This window comes from Myiozetetes cayanensis, unplaced genomic scaffold (assembly GCF_022539395.1).
Source record: "Myiozetetes cayanensis isolate MyiCay16 unplaced genomic scaffold, myiCay2020 scf10, whole genome shotgun sequence".
In the NCBI taxonomy this organism is placed as follows: domain Eukaryota; kingdom Metazoa; phylum Chordata; class Aves; order Passeriformes; family Tyrannidae; genus Myiozetetes; species Myiozetetes cayanensis.
In genome coordinates, this window is record NW_026086605.1 from 20,498,417 (window position 1) to 20,524,133 (window position 25,717).

Below are 25,717 nucleotides of genomic sequence, written 5' to 3' on the forward strand. Positions count from 1 at the left end.
CTCCCTTTCTGGAATTCTTCTGCTCTGGGTTTGGTGTTCACTGTCTGCTGGTTACAAGAGAGAGCTGTTGTCATGGCCTGGTCTGCAGACTCTGAGGCAGGAGTGATGCTGGTGGGTGGTGTCTGCATTTGCCTCAGTGATTGAGGTAGCCTTCAAAATTACTGTCCTCTGCTGCCTTCCAACACTGAGTAGAAGTGCAGCAAAACTAACTAAAAGTGGATCCTGCACCTACTGCTCCTTTGGGCATGCAGAGCAGACACTGTGACTGTGCAGAAGAGCTGGAGACTGCCTGCTTGCCTGAGTCACTAGGTAAGTCAGGGTTGTCCTTATGTGCCAGGACTAGAAAGCAAGGATGCCAAAGCACTGCACAAATGGACCTTTCTAGCGATTCTGAATGTGTGAACTTACATCTCTTGCCCTAGAAACAGAAGGTGGCACGTGGAATTTTTCTGGGGAATGAGAACAAGGAAATATCATTCTAACTGGGAGAAAATACCCAAAGGGCCTACCTAGGTGGTTTGAACTCAAACCTTCAGGTGAGAGCAGGCAGTTAGGAGTCTTCAAAGCTCTTGGGTTAAAGCTTCTTTGACATCACTGTGGGCAGGAGAAGAGTCTCAATTGAACTGCTTTGGAGCCTTTAAAAGGGAAGAGTAGCTCTTAGACATGGAAGCAAAGAACTGATCAGTAGCTTGCTTGAGGTAGCAGATATTGTTCTTTTGAATTAGGTTCCATTCCAGGCTGGGTGATTAGAGGGTGTTAAGGTGCTGGAATCTGCTTTTGAATTCCTTTCCTACTCCAAGAAACTTCAGGAATCGTGTTCTTATTTTTCCAGCAGAACTACTCTCCCCTGGTACTTTCCAGATAATCAGTGACTTAGTCTTGCCTGCTTTTAATCGAATCAGAAGAAAAGACTGTTCCGAGTTGTACGGTGGGAGGGTGAAGGAGCTCATAGGCTGGAAACAATCTTCAGCTGAAGATAGGTCAAGCAGCCTCCTTCTTTAGGGAGTGCCTCTACAAATTAAATGATCTTGGTACAGGTGGAGCTCTGTCTGAGAAAGCCGAGTGAAAACTCATAATGTGCCTTATGACAAGTCTTTAGCAGCTGTTTGTAGTGTTAATGAACTGGGCAATTAGAGGAGTACTATAAAGCACACCTTTTCAGCCCACCAGGCAGGGTGCTTTGGCACTGGTCTTAATTAAGTGGTCAAGGGGAGACTTTAAAGCCTCCCTGGCTGCTTCTCCCTCAGTAAGGGAGACAGAAATACTTGCTTGGAGAGCTTGGATGCTGTGTGGACGCTGAAGGGGCTAGGAGAGCCAAGTCTCTGCTGCCCCTCCATGGTGTTGCTAAGCCATCCTGCAGTGGCAGGAAGCTCTGTGTCAGTGGCCTCTGGGAATTGGACAGATTTCCCTGCAGGGACTGTCCCTTCTGGTGCACAGCTGGGTCTTACTGTAATGGACCTGCTGCTTAGTGTAGGGTACATGCAGTGCCAAGTGTGTAAACAGAGAAGTGCACTTAATTTTCTGGGAGTCTTCTGTGTTTAAGGCTTGCTACTTGGTCAGGAGGACAGGGCAGGAGCGGTAGAGAGATGCAAGCTGTTTCTGTGAAACCCTGGCACAGGGTGAAAGGCTCTGTGGAGGTTTCCTCCTGTGGTGCATTGGCCCCATCTTCTTTGCTTGTTCTCCAAGTCCCCTGTGGTGTTAGTGGCTCTCGTGACTCCTGCTGTGCAATCTTTCCTTCTGTGAAAGTGTATTTTCCTTCTCCCTTCACAGATGTGTTTCTGGCTTATTTTTTTTCTAGGCCTTTAGTTGGGTCTCACTGACTTTTGAGGTCCCTGCATGTGACTTCTCATGTCAGCACCCTCTTCAGCTCCACTCTGCGCCACCTGGTTGTACTATTGAACTCAAGATGTTGTGATGGGCTATAGACAGTGGCTGAGACTCCTGCAGGTGAAGGAAAGCTGCTCTGTCCAGGAGGGTGCTGCTGGCTGGGAATGAAGGAGCTGAGGAAAAGCAGCCCTGAGGCCATCTGTTAGTTGAGGCTGTTGTGCAGTGCTGCCACTGAACCCAGATTTACAGAAAGAAAACCCTGGTGCTGAGCATCAGCACACTTTGCCCCAGTGCCTTCGTTGGTTCTTCTTGCGGGCTGCCTGTGGCTGCCCGCTCTGTGGCTTTGGAAGCAAAGCCCAGCAACAGCACCTAATACAGGGCTGCTCAAAGTTAACACCTCCACTTTGCTCTATCTGAATTTTCCAAAGGCTCTCTTTGCCCTGTAGATCTTTAAGCACAGCATCTGCTTCAAAAGAGCAAACTGGTTTCTTTGCCAGAGTTCAAATTCTTTAGAAGCTTGGAGGTAACAATTCTTTTCCTGACCAGCTATGCTCACCTGAAACCCTAAAGGTGTGGCAGTTGCTATACTACAAGCCAGGTGCTCATTAATAAAATCTGAAGACAATTATCATAATAGTCATGCTTTTATTAAATTTCTTATGCTTGTATTACAATGCATCCTGAAGTAGAGAACTATACAGTATGTTACACATTATAAATACATTTAATTCTGAAAATACATGAATTTTGTATAATGCTATAATAAAAAAGAGTGCTAGCTCATATGAGTTAAAAAAAATCCAAACCACCAAACTTATACGATGAATGGAGGTGGTGCTAGGAAATGCCAGTTCATGATGCTACATCTTAAAGCACATTAAATTCAGTTTGCACTGATTCACATTCCTTACAGTCTCTGTAAAGCTGGAGAGATAATGGAGGGTGTAAATGCAGGATTTTTGTTCCCTGTATTTATGGAGATATATAGATTATTCACAGAATAATCAAGTAATAAATCTGACTAGCTTTGCATGAAGCTAGCAAGATACACAGTGAATAACCAAGTCCTGCAGCAGCAGCAGCTCTAACTGAAACATTAAACACAGCACCTACTTCAGGCTGCTAACTCTTAGTCAGCACAGACCTGTTTCTTTTTAATTGGGGTTTGGTTATTTTGTTTGGTTTTTTCGTGGTTTTTTTTTGAGGTGCTACCTAACAACAGTAGTAACCCTTCTGAGTACTTGGAGAAGCAGGTGTGGGCTACTGCCTTCACTCACACCTGCAAACCACAGCTGCCCTGGGAGAGCATGGCTGAGCTGCCCTAAATTCCAGAGAAGATCCTGCTCTGGTTTGGAGGACTCCAAGGGCTCCAGCTGATCTGGGTGAGCAGTGGAGAAGCATCTCCTACTGAAAGACTAAGTCTGTTAAAGCTTCTTAAATCTTGGTTCCCAGGCTACTTTGGGTTGGGTAGAGTTTTTAAACACCAATTGCTTTACTTGTAATTCTATTGTAATTAGGGGGTAGAATGATGCTTTATCAAGCGGCAAGGTTAGTTTACTTATCTTTACTCCATGTGCATTAGTTATTTTGCTAGTACCAATGAGAGCTGGTGTGCAGGGACCACTGCAACCATGGGACTTTCCGAAGCGTGCCCTGTCTGTTCCTTGAGCCTGGAATCAGTGCACACGTGGCAATAAGGCAGCCACCAACTACACTCAGGGTGTTACACCGTTCTTAATGTATCCCAAAAGAGCAGCAGTTGATAAGGGTGTATTTGAAGAACTGCCTTGCAGCTCTGCTCTCCCTCTCACCTTTTCCCATCAGAGACTGCTGGCTGAGCCACCCAGCAGCATGACTGCTCCACCTACAGCCTCAGGCCCCCACCTGCATAGACAGAGGACTTAAATGTAGCTTAAAAGTAGGAATTCAAGCCTGGTGTCCAACCTTACTCCTCCCCCCCCCAAATAATAATAAAAAAACCCCCCACACAAAAAAAAGAAACAAACACCAAAAAGACAGAAACATTAAAAGACTGATAGCACAAGAGCTGGGCTGCCCAGTGAAGCAGAGGCACATTGCCCTGCGTGCACCCTCCAGTCTCTGGAAAGGCTGATTCCTGCAGTACCTCTCCCACTGGTCTCTGCAATGAGCACGCACGATGCTGACTTCTGTGTGGGGTAGTACTGGAGTCTGGGGACCTCTGCAGAAGGAGTAGGCTCACAGGATGGGAAGCTAGTTATGGATTCAGGAATGACTTCAGCTTTACAAACTTGGTTTTCTTGCTGGATTCCAGTGAAATGGCACAGCTGGACATATGCTGCTCTGAAGGGAGGAGCTGTGCTGGGAACAAACAGAGACTGCAATTGAGGCCCCCGGTGGGAGGAGGCTGTCCTTTCAACAGCCACTTCTGCACTGGGCAAGGAGTCCCTGGCACTCCTTTAGATGATGCTGTGTCCCATAAAGCTTACATTTATTTGGGCTGGAGAAGGTCTCCAGAAAGCAGTGACAGTCAGTTTAAAAGTTTCAGTGTTTCAGGTAATTTTGTTCCAGACTGAAGGAAGAAATTCTGATTCTTAAAAGTCTCTGTTGGTTATGTTGCCACGATGCAAATAGCAATTTCTCATCCATGACTTTTGTAAGTACACTTAATGTTCAGGAGAGAAGCCATAAATAGCTGAGGATGCATCTGCTTACAGACCTTTCTCAACCTCCCCCTTCCCTCTTTCCCTTTCCATGCTCAAATCAGAGTTGCTCTATTGACAACTGTAGAATGCAGATTGCACAAAGTAACCCCGGGGTTCTTGGGTTTGTGTCCTTTGGTGTTCTCACATTGCCTTTCTGAAACAGACACACACAATGAATGTGAGATTAGAGAGAGATTCTCTGCATTTAACCTGAGTTGCGAAGGTGGGAGATGAACCGAGGCTGGTTCTCATTTAATTTTTATTATGGACAGATTGTCTCTTTCTCAAGACATTTGGTTGGCTTATTATTTGGGAATCTTTTTGACTGACTGCAGATAAATGAATTTGCTCCTGTATTTTTTTTGTAAAAAGGCTGCATGATGTAGCCCGTATGACTATAGTTGCCTTTAAATTGTGGGTTAAAATGAAAAAAAAATACAACAAACCAAAAACTGGAAGACTATTAAATGAATATATATGGGGTGTAAGCCCATATAATCTGAACTTCAAAAATCAGACCTGTTGCTGTCTTTGCATGCTGAAGTATGTATGGATGAAGGAACAGGACTACCTCATTTCTGTTCTGAGAAGGGGCAAAAAAAACCCCCAACCCACAAAGAAACACATGCTGGTTTACTTATTTTACCTTGTTCCATTTGACTTGGGTTATCAGAAAGGCCACATGTTTTCATTCTTTGTATTTTGTCCCAGAATGATCATGGAGTTCCTCTCAGTTTTCTTCAGCTCCGAAGACATAATATCTGGCCTTAACAAATGGAAAAATACAATTTGAATTTGACAGGGGTCGGAATGCATGGCTGTGTTTTTAACATTAATATGCTGTGCATATGTACCCAACATCCAAGCTATACCAAAACAGCTTCCCTTTCTCTAGTCTGAAATTCCAAAACAGATGCTGTCCAAATATTTGTGGCAGCATGGAAAAAGAGAGCCACAAAATGCAGCGCTTGGCATGGAGTCACACTGTAATGGGTGGACACAAACATCATATTGTTGAGAGCAACTGGTATTTTCTACCTAGCTGGCAGCCAGGGCATAGACTCATAGTTGAATGTCACAGGGAAGTTAAAAATTCTGGCTTGAAGTACTAAACAGGAAATTTAGTGTTTTGAAGACCAACACTAAGCTAGCTGCTGTGGACTGTCTTCAGCCTATTTTTTTGTTCATTATTTATTACACATGATTGAAATAAGTGTAATACATCCTGTTTGGTTGAAATGACTTAGCTCAGGTCTCCAGGACTTATGAGAGACAAACCTTTTAAAACACCTTCTAAACATTTCTTTAAAATAGCTTCTGTTTAAGAAAGAAAAGATCTAGTTTAGTTTTTTTAAAAAGCAATATTTGAAAGTTATTTGCAGAAAATACATGGCTATTTACTTCAAATATTTAATTTGAAAAATTTTCAACTCTGAGTCCTGACTGATGCAGTACACTCTTTTTCTTGCCAGCTACTGCTTTGTTTTTTACCTAAATGTTGTATGTTTTTTTTTTTTTTTGTTCAGCTCTTAGTTCTTTTGCAATGGGATGGTCAAACCTCTGCATTGATGTTGTTTTTTAATTCTTTGTCTGTTTCTCAACTCTGAGCACAGGAATCTCCCTTAGTAGTAATTTCCCAAGTAAAGAGCAGTGTTTAGATTTGGGTCTGAGGTTCTAGGGACCTTTTCAACCTTTGCTATACAGTATTGAAGATGGGGTTTTGTAATATTAGAGCTGTACTGTCTTTCCTTAATTACTTCACCCTAACCACAAAGTAGGTGTCATACAGCAGCAAGCTTTTGATGGCTTTAAACTGAAACTATTATCTTTGCCATGAAAAATACTGTATTTGAGGTTAGCTCATGCCCATGCAGCTGCATTAAAGCTACAGCTCCCACAGATAGCCAGCTGGATATGTCTGCACAGGAATGTCAAGAGGGGATCACTCAAAGCTGCTCACATTAGATCCTGTCCTGGAAAGCTGGGTCCATGTGCTGCCTAAGTTCATAACACCATGCTCAAGTCAGTCATCAGCCTGTTCTGCCCCTTTGCACAAAATAGATGTTGCTTTGTAGGAGTAAAAGTACTAGCAGGAAAAAGAAAATGAAATGAAAACCTGAGCCCGTTTAGAACAATGTCTGACAAATCAGAGTCTTGTGCCAGTATGTTTACCTTGGCAGGCTAGAAGAACCAAGTTCCCTCTCTACTATGAGAATTCTTTTGTGGATGTTTTTAAAAAAAAAAAAAAAAGGAGAGAGACAGAAAAGAAAAACAAAACAACCGCCCTGGAGGAGATCATTCATCATACACAGAGTGGGAGCGTAAAAGGGGATTTGCTTTGACCTAGTTACAAAAACAAAAACAAAGAGACTTTCTCTAATTGCCCAAATGACTCAAGTGGGACTGGGTGTCAAAAGCAACAAGCTCTGCTTCCTTTGGAGCTGTATGTTAATATAGGGCACCGGGATCCAGCCTGTTCCAGTTCGAGACCTGGAGCCCAAGGAAGCCGGGTAAGCAAAAGCCAGCCAGCTCCATATGCCTGCATGTACAAACAGGACTGGGAGCCAGGACAAACATGTTTCATAAATTGTAACAAAGACAGTGGCTTTAATGGCTGAAAGTATCAGGCCTTCAAGGGTTGCTTTGCCAAGAGCTGCAGATGAGTGAGACTTTCTTGCTTTACAAAAGGTCTATCTTTCTGTCCAGCAGCATTTGCTGGCCTGTCATTGATCTGGTCTGTTCACTGATCCATTAAACTTAACTTTTTATTTCACAGGAGCCTGAAGGCAACTGCATATCCAAATGCCACATGAGCAAGGTGCCCAAATTTTCCAGGGCAATGTCAGTACATTGTTATTGCTGGGTTTGGGGTAAAAAGAGCAAAATCAAATACAGACAGGGCTAGGGAATAAGGAAATGGAGGCAGATAAAGGGGCATGAGTAGAGGCAAGGGGTCTATGTAGATATAGACGAGAAGAAAGTTAGTAAAAGAAAAGGCCATTCATCAGCTACAGAAAGCAGCCTGGAAAAATAAGTGTACAAGATATCTGGGGCTGCCTGGTTACAACCAGGTAAAAAATTGTCCATTTGACATCTCATTGTATAGCATTTCCATGACAGCCATAGTTGTCCAGTCTAGGAGACTAATTTCTAGGGAGTTAGAATTGCTATTAGGAGCTATTGGGCTGGCCCTTTTTTTGGAAGTAGATCAGTTTAGGCACTCGAGGATCTAGCTTTCAATTCTCATGCAGAAAAGACTGGCACTGTCCTCTGTGCTGCAGAGAAAGAACCAAGCAGGAGATTAAAGAGACAGAACTTTTCTGAAACCCAAATAAAGTCCTAGTTCTATTGAGGTTTAGAGGAAAGGTTCACAGGAGTTTGTATTTTTTCCCCAGATGGTTCACCATCTATTTTAGATGGAACTGTTTGATCTCTTTCTGCTTTGTGTTTCTTTCAGTTTCTCAAACAATAGGAGGAAGTTTGCCTGTTACGTGTGCTTGGGCCCCAACTAAGCTTTTCCCAGCTGGAAAAGTGACTCCATGAACTACAGAGGTTTTTTTCTAGCTGTAATTACAAGATTCCCAGTTCCCTTATGTATTTTGTAAGGTAGGTACAGGCTGTCTTAAGGGGAACAATAGGACATTCCTGAGTGCTTAAACAACTGCTGTTTCCCCACCGTCACCCCCTCTAAAACCTGAGGAGGGCTTAAGCACATTTGAGCTGTTCTGCTCAAGGTTACTGAGTCCTCAGCTGAAAAAACATACAGGGAGGTGCACAGCTCCATGTAATGCTCCTGCTTTGGTGAGTAAGATACCCAGGCTCTTCCTGTTACCTGATTATATACACAAACACTCCAAACTCATCAGACTAGCTGGGAGAACTTGGCAAGCACACCGGGAATATCTGTACAAGGGGTAGCTGGCAGCGCTGTCAGATAGACATGCACCACACAGTATAGCTCAGAGGCCAGCCTGTAACTAGCCTGGTAGACAAACTTGTCTAAGGGACCAGCATGGAACTCTTATTTCTATTAAGACCTCATGCTTGACCCAAATATTCATCTACAGCAACAAGCAAGTCCCACTCATGACCACATACACAGTAAACTTCATCTCCCTTCCTCTGACAGGAAACCATCTAGCTGATCCTGACTGTCCCATCCCATCACACACCATGTGCAATATTCGTTACTGTTCCACTGGATGAAAGGTGGGAAAGTGGACAAAGGAGAGCATTAACCTTGACTGTAATGCTTGGGAGGGAGCAGAAAGACAAATAATTAGACTATAGAGTGGCTCTGGGTAATTGTCATCATCCCCTTGTCCTACTGGGGGTAAGCACTGTCTTTTAGGGACCCTAATGTTTCCGTTATTCTCACACAGGTAACATCCAGTTGGGATATTAGAGCATCTGGGCACTATGGAAGCAAATGGCACTGCTGTCCAGGACCAGCATATGCAATGGAGGGAAGGTAAGGAATGGTCTTCTCCAGGCATCAACAACCAGAGGTGAATCTTCTACCACCTCCTGCCAACACTAAGTGAAAATCTCCCATAGCATTGCCTCACCTGTACAACTGTGGGCAGGACCTCTTCAAAGCAGCAGAGGTCAGTCCCAGCTTGTTCTGATTTCTCAACCGTGTCTTTCTCATAAGATCTCTCATTCTGCCCCAAGCATGGCTCTCTCCCTAGGGAGCAAAAAGAAACCACAACTTGAAGGACCAGTGGCAAGTTGCTGGCAGACTTCATCTGGCCAACATATGATACTTTGGGGGAGTCCAGGGTGGTGAGAAGAGGGTAATGTCTTTCAGACAGATAGGGGTCAGGTTCCACAAAAGAATTTTTAACACTATGCAATGATACCTAGTGGCCAGCCTGTACCTTTATAGGGCACAGGGAGACAGGATGGAAGAATTGTGACTAACACCATCCTTTTTTTGTATTTTGTTTGGTAACATTTTCCTGTCTAGGACGCTGCTATTCTATCTGACTTAAGGGTTCAGAGAGTGAGGGCACCTCACTGGTGAGTGCTGAGTAGCTGCCTAAGGGCAGTTTTACCCTATTGTTACACTGTACTAAAGGAAAAGATTGGTTTGGTTTCCTACCTACTCACATGCGCCCGGGGGCCTTTACAACAGGACCCAAAAAAGCAGTTTGACTCTCTTATCCTTTCTATTAGGCCAGGTGCACTGTTATCAGCCCTTTTCAAGGTGACAACTTTTGTGGACCATGAATTAGAAGAGATCAAGCCTTTGTTTCCCTGTCACTTCTGCAAGACACAGCTATTGGGCCCTTACATTTGAAATGCTAATAGAGATTATCAGAAGGTCAGGGAGTCTCAGGAGGCCATCCCTAATGTTTATTCTCTCCAGGCTGAGGTCATCTGGACTTGTGAACTAAAAGGAGCTAAGCGTCAAAAATGTTAATTTTTTTTCTATATTGTTTTAAATTTCCTAAAGCCATGGCTGGAAAACCTAGGGAACAGAACAAAAATGACCATGCCCCAGAACTAGCATAATGGGTAGAAACGATTCCCATTTCAGTAAAGTTCTCAAACCATTATCACAGTCAGAGCATTGTTCTGCCCTGTCCCGAGGTTCCTGCCCACTGTACCACCAGCAGAGCCATTACTACAGGAGTTGTGGCCACCTTGAGAGCATAACCTGGCAGCTGCCCAGCCACACGTACCAGCCCCAGCAGTGCCTATTGCAGTAACTTCCTGGGACTCTGCAAAGTTTTCGGTTCAAAACTTCAGATGAGGTCACAGGCTCAGCTGAGAACTGCAACACAGGATTCTGTGCTATTGAGTTAATTGTCTGTAAGCGAGACTGTTTACTCGTGGAAATAGCAAACCTTTGTGTTTACTGCTAGGATTAATGTGTGCTGTGACAGGATTTTGGAGGCCTCGGCAGTTAGTCCCTCGTTGTGCTGGTGTTGTCTCAGAAAAGCAAGCACAGGTGATACTGCAGAAAGCCTGAGCAGTTGCCTGCTCCTTAGGGCTGTCGTCTGCAGTGGGGGTGGCAGAACAAGGGACCACAAGGGTAAGTCATAATACCTGTGTGTGTTACTTTGATAGTAAACTTTGGGGGTCAACAAACCTCTTTTGTTCATGTACAGTGCTGTGCAGTACAGAAGCCTGGTCCCTGATAATGCAGGCACAAGTTAAAAATATTCTGCAAAGACAGTACGTACCAAGATGTTCTTGCTGACATCCAGACCCTAAAAACAAAAAGCAAATACAATGATAAATAACAAGCCCGTGAGACCATCTCCCATTGTTGGCAAAAGACTAGGCTTTGTTCTCAGCTCTGCCCTGGCATACACCCATAGCCTTGGTCAAGTCCTTTATCTCTTTACTGTTCAGTCTCTCACATGTGTGACAATCCCTTCTTTCTTTTACCACCTCTCATCTCTCTTTGGTATTTAGACTGCTAGTTCATGTTTATAGTACCTAGTACGCTTAGGAAGAGTGTAGCAGTCAGAATTCCCATACAGTAAGTTCACTGTAGGAATAAACGGGGCATTTCATGTTCAGGTTACAAAACCTAATACTAAGTGACAATACTAAGGTGTGATGTATGAAGAGAGCACAAGGATTCAGTTTAAAGAGCATGGATCTTGGTTTTCCAGTCCTGTGAAGTCATCAGGACTTCCCATGTGCTTAAAATAGTCTGGAAGCTGGCTGGACACAAGCCAGAACATGGAACATTTTTCAGAATTCAGCCTTAATTCGATTTCTGAAGTTCATCGAAGTGTTTGTGACCTATTTACAACTTCGGGGTGGAAATTTCAGGAGAAGGTCTTTCCCGTGAGAGACCTACTATTTCCTCTTTCCTGTTGGGCTGGGAATATTCTGATTAGAGTCTCTGCGCTGGCATTTCAGCACTTCTGATCCCCACCGGAACATGAAAATGCTGAGGCAGCCACAAACAATGGGAAAGAAAGGGAGAGGAAAGCACTCATCCTGGCTCCCTTGAACTTCTGAGACATGGATTCCCTAAAACATCCTTTAGGGACTGGAGCTAATTACATTGATATGCTGCTAGTCTGGTAGTAAGTGTGGCCAGCTAAGGATTGATCCACTAAAATTTTTGTATGTGGTAATGAATGCTTGGTTTAATCTCACTATCATCAGTAGCAAAGATACTTATGACAGAGTCCACACATTGAGCTATTTGGAGTTGGTGAGGGCTAAAACCCATGCTGGTCTCTGCAGTGTTCCTCTCCCCTGCACCAGTGATCCATTTGTGCCTTTCTCGACATAAACACAGTCCTTCTTCCTTTAGATCTGGGAGTAGAAAGACACACCCTGGCCCTCACTGTCCCAGCCCTGGTTGATAGCAGACAGGGTTGGTTTGTTCCCCTGGCACCTCACACTCACCTGCCTGAGCAGAACTTCTCTCTGCTTCTCCCACAGGTCCCACTCAGGGTCTGCCTTGAAGCTTAACACTCACCTTTCTTACTGCAGGGTCCTTTGATGGAAAAGCTTGTCCCTCGGCCATACTACTAGCTTCTCTGAACTCATTCTCCTTGTTGTTCCTATTGTTTGATGACTTCCTGAGCCCCACCATCAGCTGGCTCTTTCCTGATTCCGGGTATCTCTCGCTTCCTGCAATAAAATGCAAGGACTTGCTCACTTTTCTTAGCAGTGTCCTGCTAGGATGGCCTCTGGGCAGTGCTACCAGCAAGTTACAACTCCAGATGGGATGAGAATGCTAAGGACTTAAAGATGGGATGAAACCATATGTGTCTTCATGCCACACTGCAGTGGAGAAAAGGTTAATGCTCCAATAAAGTGCCTGACCATGGCAGGACTTTCTAAGGGTTTCTTCATGGTCTTCTTTTCCTTCCAAGCCTGCTCTGAAAATGCCCGGAGAGGGTATTTTTGAGCCTCAGCACCAGAGATCCCTAAGGCCAGTTACACCCTCGCTCAGTCCTCCTAGGAGGCGTGCTGATGTTCTGTGTTTCATCAGGTATTAGAGATAGGCTGAAATCCAAGGTTTGAAAGAAACTCATTATCCTCACTTAGTGAGCTAGTTTATATCTAATATTGGATCCAGACTTTTCATCTGGCTTTACCATCTGGCCCAGTCTTTCTCAGCCTTCTAGAAAAGTTGGTCTCTGATCCAAGCTTTGCAGCTGGGGCTTATTTCCACTTGGTCTTTAGAACAAGTCATCTTCCAGGAATGTGTTCTGTGCCTACTTGAGAGGGTAGGAGACTAACAACAGGTTAAGGCTTTCTATCTTAGATCAAATCCTACCTTGCCTGGGAAGATTTTAAAGCCACACAGAGGGGCTCCACTAATGGACCCATTTGGGCACGCTAAGTTTCCAACAGAAAGACCCATTTTATAATGAATTTATCCTAATCTTCATAGCCACAGCTGCAGAGCAAAAAGCCCTGATTTGCACAAGTGAAGCAGCCAGTGTTAAAATCCCATGTACAGGCAAAGTATTTTAAATTGCTTCTCTTGGATTTCCAGCTAAGGTTTAGTTCTGCTAACACCTTGCTCTGTTCCCATTGTAATGGTTTGGTTTTAGGCCTCTTCCTGGTAACCAGGTCGAACCTAAGGAAGTACCCATATCCCAATATTCCATTCTATTCTTTACATAAGCCAAAATAGGGAAAAGAAAGTGGCTGGTCAGCTTATTTGACCAAGTGGTGGCAAACAGGAGGGCAGATTAGACGTATCTGAACTCACCATTGCAGCTGCTCAGCTTTTCAGTGTTCGCTCCTATTTCTGGGATGATGGAAAGATCAGATGGGTTTCCAGTCTGAACCAAGAGGCTGTGAGGTCTGCTCCTCCCAGCAAAAATTGTTTTCATGTCTTGATGTGAGTTGAAGAAGATGCTGGCAGCTCCACAGGAGCAATGTTGCAAAAGGTAGTCCTATACCAAACAAAAAGAAAGTGTGCAGGCTTTCAGCCCAAGGTAACTGGACAGTGCAATAGCACAGACAAATTGCCATCATTCCAGCCCAGGGATGTCCATCCTTGTCCTGAAACCCACCAGAACCCAGACAAACTACTTAATTTTCTAAAAGGCTGAGTAGCCTGGAGTTGGTAATAGAGTTTTCATGGATTCATTAGCATTTAACTTAAATTGCCTGACACTAAGCATCTTTTTGGTTTGTTTCCTAGGAAGAACTGAGTACAAGTGTCTAAACACAGAGCTGTGCGGCTAAGGCATTAGTGTAAATAAACAGATCTGTTAAAACAATGACTCAAATTTTAAGATAATGTTATTTGTTTTGGAACATGCACAGACAACAATATCTTGTATTTTTGTTGGTGGGATGCCACAGTTCTCTTGCATGTTACCAGTCAGATTGACTGTATGTGGTATTTCAGCTGGTGTACTTCCTCTGTAGCTCCTGGGGTGCAAAGCGGAGATTTTCTACCTTACATGACCATGTTGCACAAGAATTTAGTAAGGCAGGAAGCAAGAAGCGTTTTAACCAGTTGAAGCAGAAAGGGAACCAAACTGTTTATTGGTTTTGGAATCAGGACAGGCCAACACCAGTTTAGCACCTCTGGAGACAAGCAATTGACAGTTTCAATGTCACTTTTCATCTGGATATGTTGTCACAACACCGTGGCGCTTTACATTACCTTTACCTTTGGGAGGTGCTTTGAAAAGCTGATGAAAGATGCTGGGTTTGGCCAATAGTATTATAGATTTCCCTGTAAAGCAAAGGATGGGGAGCAACAGTGTTCCCTTTGTGTCCCAGGATCCAAGTGTCATCAGTCTCTGTGGTGATGATGTCTGTACTACTCTCAAGAACAGCATTGAGAGCACTGGTTATCTACAATCCTCGTGGCCACCTCTTAATACTACACTAACCAATCTCTGCTTTGGGGTTTGTGTCTTCCCTAGCCATATCTGGGACATGGAAACCTTTCTATGCTCATGAAGAGTGAGTGTGGTTTGTAAAGGAGCCTCTGGACACCCTCCAAAAATATGATGTGGACAGCAGTCTTCACGTCTCACGGCAAATGGGGTAGTAGTGTTCCTCTTCTATGTAGTCATATGTAGTCTATGTAGTCATAAGAACAAAATGGCAGAGAGCTGCTCAAATATAGGAGATGCAGGCACCACAGAGATACCTGGGAGAGTATCCAGTTTTGTAGAGCACACTGCAAGAGCTGAATGTTACAACTGGGGATCGAGTTCCCCACTGAACAGTATGGGACAAACGCATCTCCAGGGGCACTGCTGAGAAATCTTGAGTACCAAAAAGATCAAGGTTTCAAATATTTTAATGAAAGCACAGTGCCTTTCATTTCAGTGGGAGCTGGGGAGGGGGCACATACACCAGATGAGTTTGCAGCTTGGAAGAGTTACTTTGAGCAATGACTCACCGTTGTAAAGCTCCAGGAAATGTGTTAACAATTCCCAGGCTCTATGTAGGAGGCTGCATTCCTCTGAGTATGAGATGGGTACATGGAAATTACGAGCTACTTTGCTCTGCAACTTGACTCAGAACTTGGCTTTGGCTCTGAGGAGGAGTCAGTCACCTACTGCAGACCCAGTCCCAGCAGGTGGGAGAGCAGCACCAGGGGAAGAATGACGCTATCAGGAGAATAAAAGACTCGCCACGGCACAGCTGGGAAGAAACAGCTGAGTGTGACAAACGCCTTTTGTTCCTTTGCGGAGTGATAAAATAAACAAAAAGGCAGGGGAGGAAAAAGACTAGAAACCTTGTGTGATGACTGAAGAAAAAGAGAAGTAGAGGTGGGGTAGAGCTGAACAAAATATGCAGGGGCAAAAAAATGCTGCTTAGGTGGACACTGAAATGATTTGCAAATTTCAGTCGAATTCCCCAGCTAGCTCTGGCTGATAAAAATGACAAATGGGAACACTGAGATGTTTTGTGTCAGAGATTCTTCATCTGGCAGCTCAGAAGCACAGGAAGGGAAAGACAGCATGGAGTTGGGTAGTAGCACCACTACTTCTCTTTCCCATTGTGTTGTTTTGTGAGAAATTCTGGGATTTCGACATTTGAAACCAAGAAGTTTCAAATGAAGTAACTCTTAATTCAAAATACAATTGCTAAGGAGGTTTGTGGATTTCATTTTGATAGCATTGAGGAGAGGAGATGTGTTCCTGGGAAGTTTACAACTGTAGAGAAGTAAAAGCTAATGACTTAGACCTGGCCATCGCATGAGGTGAGAGGGGTGCTTTTTAACTCAACAGAAGCAAGCACATCTGGGAAGCAAAACTGAAGAGGAACAGAAACCCAAGCCCACCCTCAGGAAACTAAGCCCATTGTGGTGAGCAAGGGCTCCCTGAAGTCCAGAGTACCCAGCCCAGGTGGGTGATGGATCTGGTAAATTAGCATCTTCCCTCACACAGAACTTTCTATCTGGGCCATGACTATATAATTTAATGGAAGATACTATAGTGTCTGCTTACCTCTTTTAACTGGCACATCTTCTGCTCTTTCTGCAAGCTGCACACTTGTTTTTGGAGACGCAGGTTGTGCTCCTGCAGCTGCCCGATCTTTTCAATCAGTTGGCAAATGTGTTCTAGGTATCCCAGGCCAGATCCCAGGGCTTTGCTGTTACCTTGGTTCACCTGCAAAGACAATGCATCTTGGACCATAGAGTAACAACAGAGCAATTCTAACTAGCAGCTAAGGGCCCTAAACACTCCTTACAGTCACGTGTGCTTCCTCTTGCAAGAGGCTTCGGTCATAGACAGATTTGAGCTAAAGTATTGCTTGCTGGAGCTCTTTTCTGGATCACTCAGCAATATCCACAATCAGAGGGACTCTTCTGACTGATCACAGGCTGACACAGAGGAAAACCTCATGACAACTTGTTTCTAGTTCCACCTTTCAGGCTAATTTTTGTCTTTTAGTACCCACAGGACCTTTACAAACAATTATGGTTCTACTGTATGGTATAGATGGCTGGGGCTAGTATGGCTCACTTAGCCCATAGTCCTCAGTGCAAATCACGCTTATGCATACTGAGGCTGAGCTTGGCTCCTACTCAAAGGCACACATCTGCAGGTTGCATTGATTTGCTGTGTTGTGGCCAACCCGAGGGCACATTTTGTCTGAGGTACTCAGACTGATACATCACTAGTGAGTTTCTGAGAGAGATGTGTGTATGAATCAAGCCACCAAAGAGAAAGAACGTCTTTCCACTGGTCTTTAGCAGATCCCAACTTACATCCTGTTGCTAATTTCTCAGTCTTCGAGAGATGCTCAAAGAAAGTCTGCAAGATCAACTTTGCTGTCTAGCTGTAGTAGGATAATCTCCACTACCAATCTCTCTTCACCCAGGACTTGCCAGTCTCACTGCTGCTCAGCCAAGGGCAGTGCCAGAGACAGAAATCCTGTGGCAGAGGAAAGGCAACGATGCTTCCCAGCCCCCTGCTCTGCACCTCACCATTTCTGGTCCCAGGACTTCCCTGTGCACAGCAAGTGTCCTCCCCTGTGCCGTGAGCAGGCTGTGTCGGACGTGATGCAAACAAACACATGCAGAGGCTCACTTCCACCTTGGCGCTGCCTGCTGATGTGCGTGTGATATTGGTAAGTAAAATAAGCCTCGATCTTTACAAAAGCAGTGCTCTAAGTTTATCTTACTTCAAAAAATAAGTTCCCTCTACAAAAGCAGGAAACTTACTCTGTCTCCTTTCCCACAACAATCTACATTTTTGGGGAAATGCCAGCCTTGGGACTCTTCCTGTCTTTTCATTATGTCAGAAAGCTCATGGTGTGTTCAAAAATAATCAACATTAGGATTTACTTCTTTTTAAACAAATGATGATACAATGTTATTTATAAACAGGTATTATTATATCCAGATGGTTTTGTGTCTGAGGTTGGGGCAGAGGTTGTTGACTCCAAGCCAACGAGTCATCCACATTCGTGATTTTTCTTTTCCTCTCAGGCAGAGCCTGCAGAAGTGATAGCAAGACAAGAGTTACTCAGCCATGAAACTGAGTACTCAGTGTGGTTGTGCAGTGGGAAGAGGTACAGCCCTGGGACCCAAAGGGAGACCAAAGCCTGTGTGGTGTCTGGTGAGAAAAGCTTGAATCAAAAGCACTATAACCAACATATCTGAAAGCAGCTAGGGAGTTGGGGGTGCCTAGCTTCAGAAGCATGATTTTCAGAAAGTACATGAGTAACAGCTTCTGAAAATTTGGCCATTTTGAGCAGTCCTGAAATGAATAGTAATTTTTTTGTATGCTGTCCCAATGGGTTGTCAGATGTTCCTCATTATCCTTGAAAATATAAGTTTTCTGCCACAGTCTTTTTGCACTCCCACATCCCCTTCCTGCCGGTTTGCTGTTGCATGACTGTTGGCATGTGTATTGCCCTAAGGAGACACCGAGCCAAATCTAACCCCTTATATCTGTGGAAACAAAAGGGGAGGGTACAAGGGACAGAGGAGGTCTTGGAGAAGAGTATGATATAAAATATTTGATTCTAAACTTAGATTGCAGAAAAAGCATGAAGCATTTATGGCCTCTTTCAGTTAGAGACACTCTGTTTGTTTGTCCTGTACTTAACGCTGTACAGTCCTGCTTCATGTCCACACTTGCTACGTTTGTAGGGCAAAATGGGCAGGGGAAAGAAAAGAGAAGGTGGCCCTGATTTCTAGTGCTCTGTGTCTAGGGCTGAAGGCACTGGAAAGAAAAGGTGTGTTTGGGGCAGGCGTGGAGAAAATCTGGCTTTTAGCAAAAGTTAGACAGAACTTCTAACTCCTGAGAGTAAATAAAGGTGCCCAGAAAATGAGAGGGAAAAGGTGAAGAGTAGTTGCTCCAGGTCTTAGGTGGATCTACCCCTGCAGAGGACCTAAACTAGACTGAAGGTTGGACTTAATATGCTGAAGACCCCTGTTTTACAGCCAGCCTTCAGAGGCTGCTTAGGGCAGGCAGTTTGGCTTATTTGATAGGAAATTTATCTGCATTTTATTGAAGTGATCCCAGAAAGCACAAATGAACAAGAGGCAAATCAGGCAGGGCCTCCTGTGCCCACACATTCTTGCATGGTCAACTCAGTGGTCAGCATGCAAGAGTAGAAACTTTTGCGGGGGGGAGTTGCTTCACCTGGCTTGCCCTGCCACAGGGCCTGTTAGCATCAGAATTGCTCAGATACGGTAGGTGTTTGATACAGAAAATTTGTTAAATGTAGCTGGTTTCCCCCAAAACAATTACACAGAGAGGGCCTCTCTAGGAACCCTTCAAGGACTTTGTTTTTTTCATAGACTGGAAATACCTAAACAGCCCTTTCTGTCTTCTGGTGATACCAAGTGCATAGAACCTGATCTGTCCTATTCTGGTCTAAATATTTTCCTTTCAGCACCTGAGACAGTTTTATGCTAGTAGTGAAGAGTGAGCAACCATAGAAAAACTGCAAACATTTTCCAGGATGAGTCTCTTCCAGTCTCTGTCCTTCCAGTTGAAACTTCCCAAAACATTCACCTAACAAGACTGAATTTTTTCCCACTTCGCACATGGGAATTGTCAAATAGTGTTGGAACAAAAGCTGTATGCCCATTTCTGAGTTGATGAAACCCATGAAGAAGGAAAAACACCTTGCCTACTTTTTTGTAAGGTAAAGATGAGAAGGATCAGACAGATACAATTTATGAATCAAATGGTTGAAGTTGCTCTAGGAAAGTAACAACATAATGTATAAGTAGGTGCTAGACTTTGCTTTTAGGTACATGAGACTGAGTCAGACCCTCATCTGGAAGAAAAGGAGTCAAAGGTTCTCCGCTGTGCTGTTCTGAGTTACTCCCATTATGGTTTTGACCCTGCAGAGTTGAGGTTCACTAAACTGACTTTATACATGTGTGACTAAAAAGAGATCTCTGCCCCTGTCAGTGCTCACCTGAATAAGTTTTGGGGACAGCTTTTCGATACATGTGTCTCTGGTAATAAATCACTACAGTTGTGCTGGCCCACAGATTTCTTAGGAAGTTTAAAAACACAGGATCACTACCTGCACTGGGAACTATGGCTAATCCAGAGCCCTCGAGGCAATATTTTGACTAGTGTAAAATCACTTTTCCTCTGAGGCTACCTGAGTTGCAGAGGCGGAAACCTGTCCCTCTTGTCTCTGTGTAACATTGTGCTCCCTGCAGCATCTGAGAGCTACGAAGATTTGAAGTTCAGTGGGAGCTGCAAGAATGACAGTTACTTTCAAGCCCCTTGTCCAACTGATCTATAATCAAAATCTGCATTTCTGGTCACCTAAGCAGCAGTTTGTCCTGCCTCATTTCAGCCATTATCTGTTACTTGGATACATCTGGTGTGCTTTTCATCAGTTGGGCTCAATGGAAAACTGTCCTGGGCTGGACCTGGCAGCAGGAGCTGAAGGTGATGGGCAGCTTGCAGGAGAAAATTTTCTTCCTTCAGACAAGAGCTCATTGGTGGATTTTGCACTGCCTTAGGTTTCTGCGCTTCACGCAATGCTCTTCACTTTCTCTTATGGATAGCTTTGAGTTATACTGTGCTCCATCCGCCCATAAATCCCTCATTGCATGCTCTTGCCACGTGAGCACGGCCAGTACAGGGGCAGCGCAGTCACTGCACCGACCGCCACCAAGGAACATAACTACGAGCCTCCCATCATGGACTCAGAGTGCCTGGTTCGTGACGCCACAGGTTGAGCGGGAAGCATTTGTCACTGGAAGCTGACAGCACCATGAGCCTTGTGAATAACAGGAAAGAGAGGGATCGTGCTGTATATTTCTGAGTGCTCCACCCTGCTGTCCAGGAGGGGCTGTGCTTGCCGATAGCATCTGGTTTCCTCTGAGCAGCATGCACAGGCTATGGGGATGACCATCACAGGTTGCTCTATTCTTCCCCTGAACCATACCACTCTGTAGAGAAGCATTTTGACTGCTTTGGCCCAGGATAAATTGCACTGCATGAATAATGAGGGGTTTTTCATTTAATGATGACTATGTTCCCACCCTCTCTCTTCTTCTAGGATATGGGCTGACTTTAAATGTAAACTTTATGAAGTGCGAGGAAGTGTTTGTAAAGCAAAAGCATCAAAAGCTATATATCTTCAAACTGACCCCGAACATTTAATTTTGATTAAAAGGAAATGCTTTTATTTAGGCTTCAAAGTTCTTTCTCTTGTTGTTTGACAGCTTCCACTTTCTTTCATCTTTCCAAATGCAGGCAAATTTCAAAATAACAACAGTTCAAAACAAAAGATCAGAAAGCTTTGTTTAAGAAATGCCAGACTGAAATTATTTGATGTATATTTTCAGCCAAAGCCATTCACCAACTGAATCCAAATGGTCAAAACATTTGGTTGTTTCCAGTCTCTCTTTTTCAGTATTTTCTTTCCTGTTCTCTTGGAAGTGGCCCTAGCAGTGAGGGAGATCAGGAGGACATCAAGGGGCAACCTCATCCAGAGACTGAATCCTTGCTTGGCTGTGGTGAGCCAGTAAGCGCAGTGCTGTTGGCATTGCCACAGCCAGCTGGGCTAGGGAAATTCAACTGCTCTCCTCTTACTTGAAAGTTGTGTTCCCAAAACAAGCAACAGAACTGAGGAAGTTGCTGTCACCTATAATTAAATAATGCTGTCACTTAGCATTAAATATAAGCCAGTGTAAGCACTCTTGCATGTCTATCAACATTATTGCAGCAGGAATTGATTTGATGGAGCAATTTGGTTTGCCACATTCTTGCCAAGCAGGGCGGGAATACCCTGTACTGGCCGGCTTGCTTTCAGACAACACTGATTGCATTTCTAGGGGTATCTGAATCCCTTGGAAGACATCAGGCCATAGAAGAGATTGGCTTCTAAGTACCACGTTGTGACTTGGACAGGTTACAGGCAAATGTGAAAACCACGGAGTACACCTGAAGCAGAACCTCCAAGATGGATCCACCAGCTGTATGGACAGGTGATCATCTGGACAGTGCTTCTGAGCAAGTGTCACTGTGTCCCGCCTCTGTTATATGACAGTGAAGACAGGTCAGCCTTGTGCAGATTTGGTGAGGGCAGAAGGCTCTGCAGCTGTAAGAGGCTGTCCTGGTGCTCTGAGGCACACAGAGCAGCACTAGCACAGGGCTGTGCAGCAGCCAGTGGGCATTTCTTGTCCCAGTCAGCTTGGGTGCTACTTGGCATCCCAGCAGTTTGAAGAGTGCTGCTCTTGAGATACAGCAGCCTGGAGGTGCTCTGTGAAGAGGGCCAAACTTCCTCAGCATCTAGGTCACAGCTGTATTTATACAGCTCAAAAAACAAAGACAGAAAAGTGCTCTGGGGCACAGAGCTTTAGCACTCAGTCAGTGAGGATATTAAAAAGGAGGGGAGATAAGCCACCAAGAGCTTCATTTCCTCTTCAGCTTCTTTCTAATTTATTCTCTTGTTTATTTAAATGCTCTGCTTTGGGAAACTGAGGCTCCATTTCACAAAGGATTTAAAAGAATTTCACGGGCATAAAGAGCTGTCAGACAAGACCAATCTGGCTGCAAACCCTCCAGAGTGCAACAGAGATTTTAGGTAACTTTTTATGAAGTCTCCTTATGGTCAAACTCTGCTGCTCTGATCCTTTCCTGAACTCTCTGCCAAACGAACAGATCGCTGACTGTTTCGCATCTGTGAGAAATAGGCATCTGTCTTCTGCCATGTGTGAGACAGCTCTGGGGAGGAAGAGGCTGCTCAGATGGATTGTGTGTTGCTTGTACTGCCTTGGTATGCAATGTTAACAGAAATGGGACATCTCTGACCTTCCTTGCTGCTTGAGAGGGTTTGGCATGCTGGAGAGGAAGTCCAGCGCCTGATAGTTCATGGCTGGGGTAGAGAGGTCATGGTTAAATTGTATGCACGGCACACATCACTTGTTACTTGGCTTCCTCCTACCCATCTCCCATTCCAATTCGTCGCTATTACTGCAATGAATGCCCTAAAAAGAAATCCCCACTATGCACGGTTTGATGCTGGTTCTTGGAATCACTGCAGTGGATTTGTCACCACTTCAGCAGCATGAGGCTTCAGGCAAAGCATGAGGGTGAGTGTTTGCCAGCATTTGCTACAAGAGAAGATGCACAGAAGAGCTTTTTTTCTCCTGTCAGTGGCACAGTGTCCCCAGCAATGGGGAATAGAGGAATTATGGAATGGGACAACCTGCTGAAATTATGTCTTTGCAGTTTGGTCCATCACAGCTGTGCTGGTGAGTTAAAATGGCATCTCCAGCTCCAGCCCTGCAAAGATCCGAATCTGTGCATTAGCTACCTGCTCATATATTATTTAGGAGAGCTGGCTCAACACGACACAACAGGCCTGGACAGAAATGTAATATCCCTTAGACAAGTTCTGTCCAAATTTCAGTGCCCTAACAGCAGTCCAGTTGTTCCCAGGTATGATGACTAACTTCACAATCTTCATTTCGAGACCAGAATCAAGACCATCTTCTACTCTGGGGCTTTTTGAAACATCACATCTCCAAGAGCCATTTGTCATCCTTACCCAGACTTGATATTTATGAATTACTTCAGAATTTTACTGCTGTGAAAAGACATCTTAAAAATCAATTACCATTATTTACAGCTTACAACAGTTTCAGGGGAGATACTCTAAACTCACTCAGATATGTTCTAGTTTGTGACGAAGAGGACTTGAACCTTGACTGGGGTGTTTGGACAGGCCTAGATCTAATATTCAGTTTAGGTGTTTCTTACCTCACTCAGTCTACAGCATTCATCCATGTATTCATTCAGACTGTCACTTGTGGGGTACTTCTTCAGAGGATGTTCGTGGATCTGAAGGTCTTGCACGCTGCCAAAATTCTCTGGGATATTGTCAGCAATTGTCTTTGGCTCTTCTATGGGACCTGGGGTGGAAAGAGTGCTTTCCCTGGAAAGGTCCATCTCTGGGGTAGGTTCCTTTTCTGGAAACTGCTTGTCACTCTGGTCGAAATGTTCATCAGGACTTTCTTCCTGAGGGACGCTGAAGTCTTCAAGGGAAGCTGAAGGATCCTGCACAGCATCTGCCTCCTGGCTGTAGTAATCATCTTGCTTTTTGCTCTCTGGATCTTGGAGGCTGACTTCTCTGGCATGTTCTTTACATGTTCTCATTAGCTGATGGTCAATTTCTGGAGAAGACGATGTGCTAAGCACACCCGAGTCACAAAAGGAGTCTCTGCTGTGAAGCACAAAGCTCTTCTCTGAGCCAGTCGGCGTTGATGGAGAATTAGCCCCACTCGGCAATTCAACCCCCGAGTCCTCAGATTCAAATTTGGAGAATCTATGAAGCCGGCACTTGGACTCGAAGGTGCTGAGGTCAGGCAGGGTGGGTACATAGTCAGTGTTTGCCAGGCCATCTGCACAGTCTGGATCTGCCGGTGCGGCTGCTGCATTTGGATTTCCCAGGCAGTCTGGTGGGAGGCTGGCGCCGGGAAGAGGGGACTCTTCTGTGCAGGCTGTGTCTGCTGGAGCCTCTGGGATTAACCCTGGGTTTTGAATTCCTTCATTGCTCAATATCTTCATGTGTGTTAACACAACTTTGTCCTCAGCAGGTGGGCTCTTCTTACCTGCTTAAAAGAAAACAAATAGAAGGTCACAGAAGGTAACAAAACTCAGTGTCTAATGCATCCCCTGAGGGATGTGGAATGTATATTAACTGCCTATACTAGGGTGATAGAAGGGGGCAGCCCTAATTTGTTTTTCTTGAGCTATATGAAGCTTTCTTGTAAGCTTTGCTACAACAAAAGCATTGTGTTTCATAGCCCTTGAGTCCTTTAGGGGACTCATAAATGCATACAGAGTTCTGGTTTAGTAGATAGGTAGAAAACAACACATGTACCCAGATGACTTTTTAGTGATTACCTGCATATAGATGCAGAGAAGTACGTGTTCTTTTAGTATGACTGACATTAATTTAAGGCAAATATTTTCTCTGATTTAAATGCATTCTGAACCAGCAGAAAAAAGAGTAAAACAAAATCTGTCTTTCCACATGCTTGAGTGAATTTTGGGTTGCAATAACCAATTTGCAAACTGTTTGGTAATCCCTGCAGTATTCTCTGCACACATACAGGTGACAAAAAGCAAGTACTGACAGGAAAAGCAAATGAGGCACTTTTACACTCCCTGTATGGTTTTAGCTATGAAGTAATTTCTTTAAAGGAAGTCCGACATATTTGTAAAGAGTAAGGAGATGGGGGCAGCTTTGTTCAAGAGCTTTTTGCACATAGACAAAGACGATTTGTTTTCAAATCACAATTATTTTACACAGTAATGTGGTAGAACAATCTCTGGATGAAAAGCTGATCTTCAGCAGATGAAGATCTGCCCCCAGGTTTACTTACAGTTTTTATTAATATAATATTTCATAGTGCAGACTTCTGGATCACAATGGTATGAGAGCCGTTTAGCAAACTGCAAATCTCAGTTCCAAATCCAAAGATTGTGGATTTGGAACCAGGAATTACTGCAGTACAAAATTTCAGCTTCTCTAGTATCTTTTCCCTTATTAGTGCCTAACCCAGAGCACCTCAGAGGGCTACAATGCATACACTTTTCTGGATGTGTTACTTCCTACTTCATTTCCTATCATTCTCCCCTCCTCTTTCCTTTCTTTTCGCCTGAACCAAACCAGTAGCAGCTTCACAAACTCACTCCCAGTAGTGTAAATGCGCCTCGGATCCACACTACCAGTGGTGGAGCAGGGAAAGCTCTGCTGTGCAGCTCTCCTTCATGGTAACCCAGAAAACTCCCGGTTTCAGCAATAACCCATTTTCCAGCCTTCCCTCCTCCAGCTCACATTCTGCAATATACACAGACAAGGCAGACTTTTACTCATTAAGGCCAAGTGAACTAGTACATGGACATTTTCTACTTTATTTAAATTTCCTTTATTTGATCTTGTGAATTTCCTGGGATACCACTGAAACATGCCCTTTGCATAGACACCCACAGATTTAATATTTACACTGGATTTTCATAAAGGGCAGTCAGTGATAAATAATCCTATCTGATGGGCTTTTTTGTGGCATTTGGGCACATAGTGCTTATAACACCTTATATAAGATCTTGTTTATCATATAGAGAACTGCACTGCCTCCCTTAGCAGGATTGACAGGTATCTCTCCAGTACAAAGAGTCACATTTGGGACAGTCAGCACCAGACCTCAGCAATACAACACCAGTACATTGCTGTGGTGAGGCACAAGAAAAAGACATTGCCCACAGAAATGCCCAGGGAAGCTCACTGGGAGCTGCCTG

The 25,717-nt window shown here is 44.2% G+C and overlaps 1 protein-coding gene across 1 annotated transcript in view; it reads right to left on the bottom strand.

Moving 5' to 3' along the window:
* Positions 1 to 2,438: 2,438 nt before the first annotated feature.
* The window catches only part of LOC126634681 (uncharacterized), a 31,700-nt gene continuing 8,421 nt past the window's right edge, over positions 2,439 to 25,717 (bottom strand). The window contains exons 2-9 of the mRNA XM_050305232.1: positions 23,174 to 24,027; positions 15,926 to 16,087; positions 13,213 to 13,399; positions 11,965 to 12,119; positions 10,703 to 10,729; positions 9,080 to 9,198; positions 5,158 to 5,277; positions 2,439 to 4,665 (exon numbers count right to left, since the gene is read on the bottom strand). Coding sequence (XP_050161189.1) covers positions 5,181 to 5,277; positions 9,080 to 9,198; positions 10,703 to 10,729; positions 11,965 to 12,119; positions 13,213 to 13,399; positions 15,926 to 16,087; positions 23,174 to 24,027 — 1,601 coding nt within the window. The 3' untranslated portion in view covers positions 2,439 to 4,665; positions 5,158 to 5,180. The remainder of the gene's footprint in view (positions 4,666 to 5,157; positions 5,278 to 9,079; positions 9,199 to 10,702; positions 10,730 to 11,964; positions 12,120 to 13,212; positions 13,400 to 15,925; positions 16,088 to 23,173; positions 24,028 to 25,717) is intronic.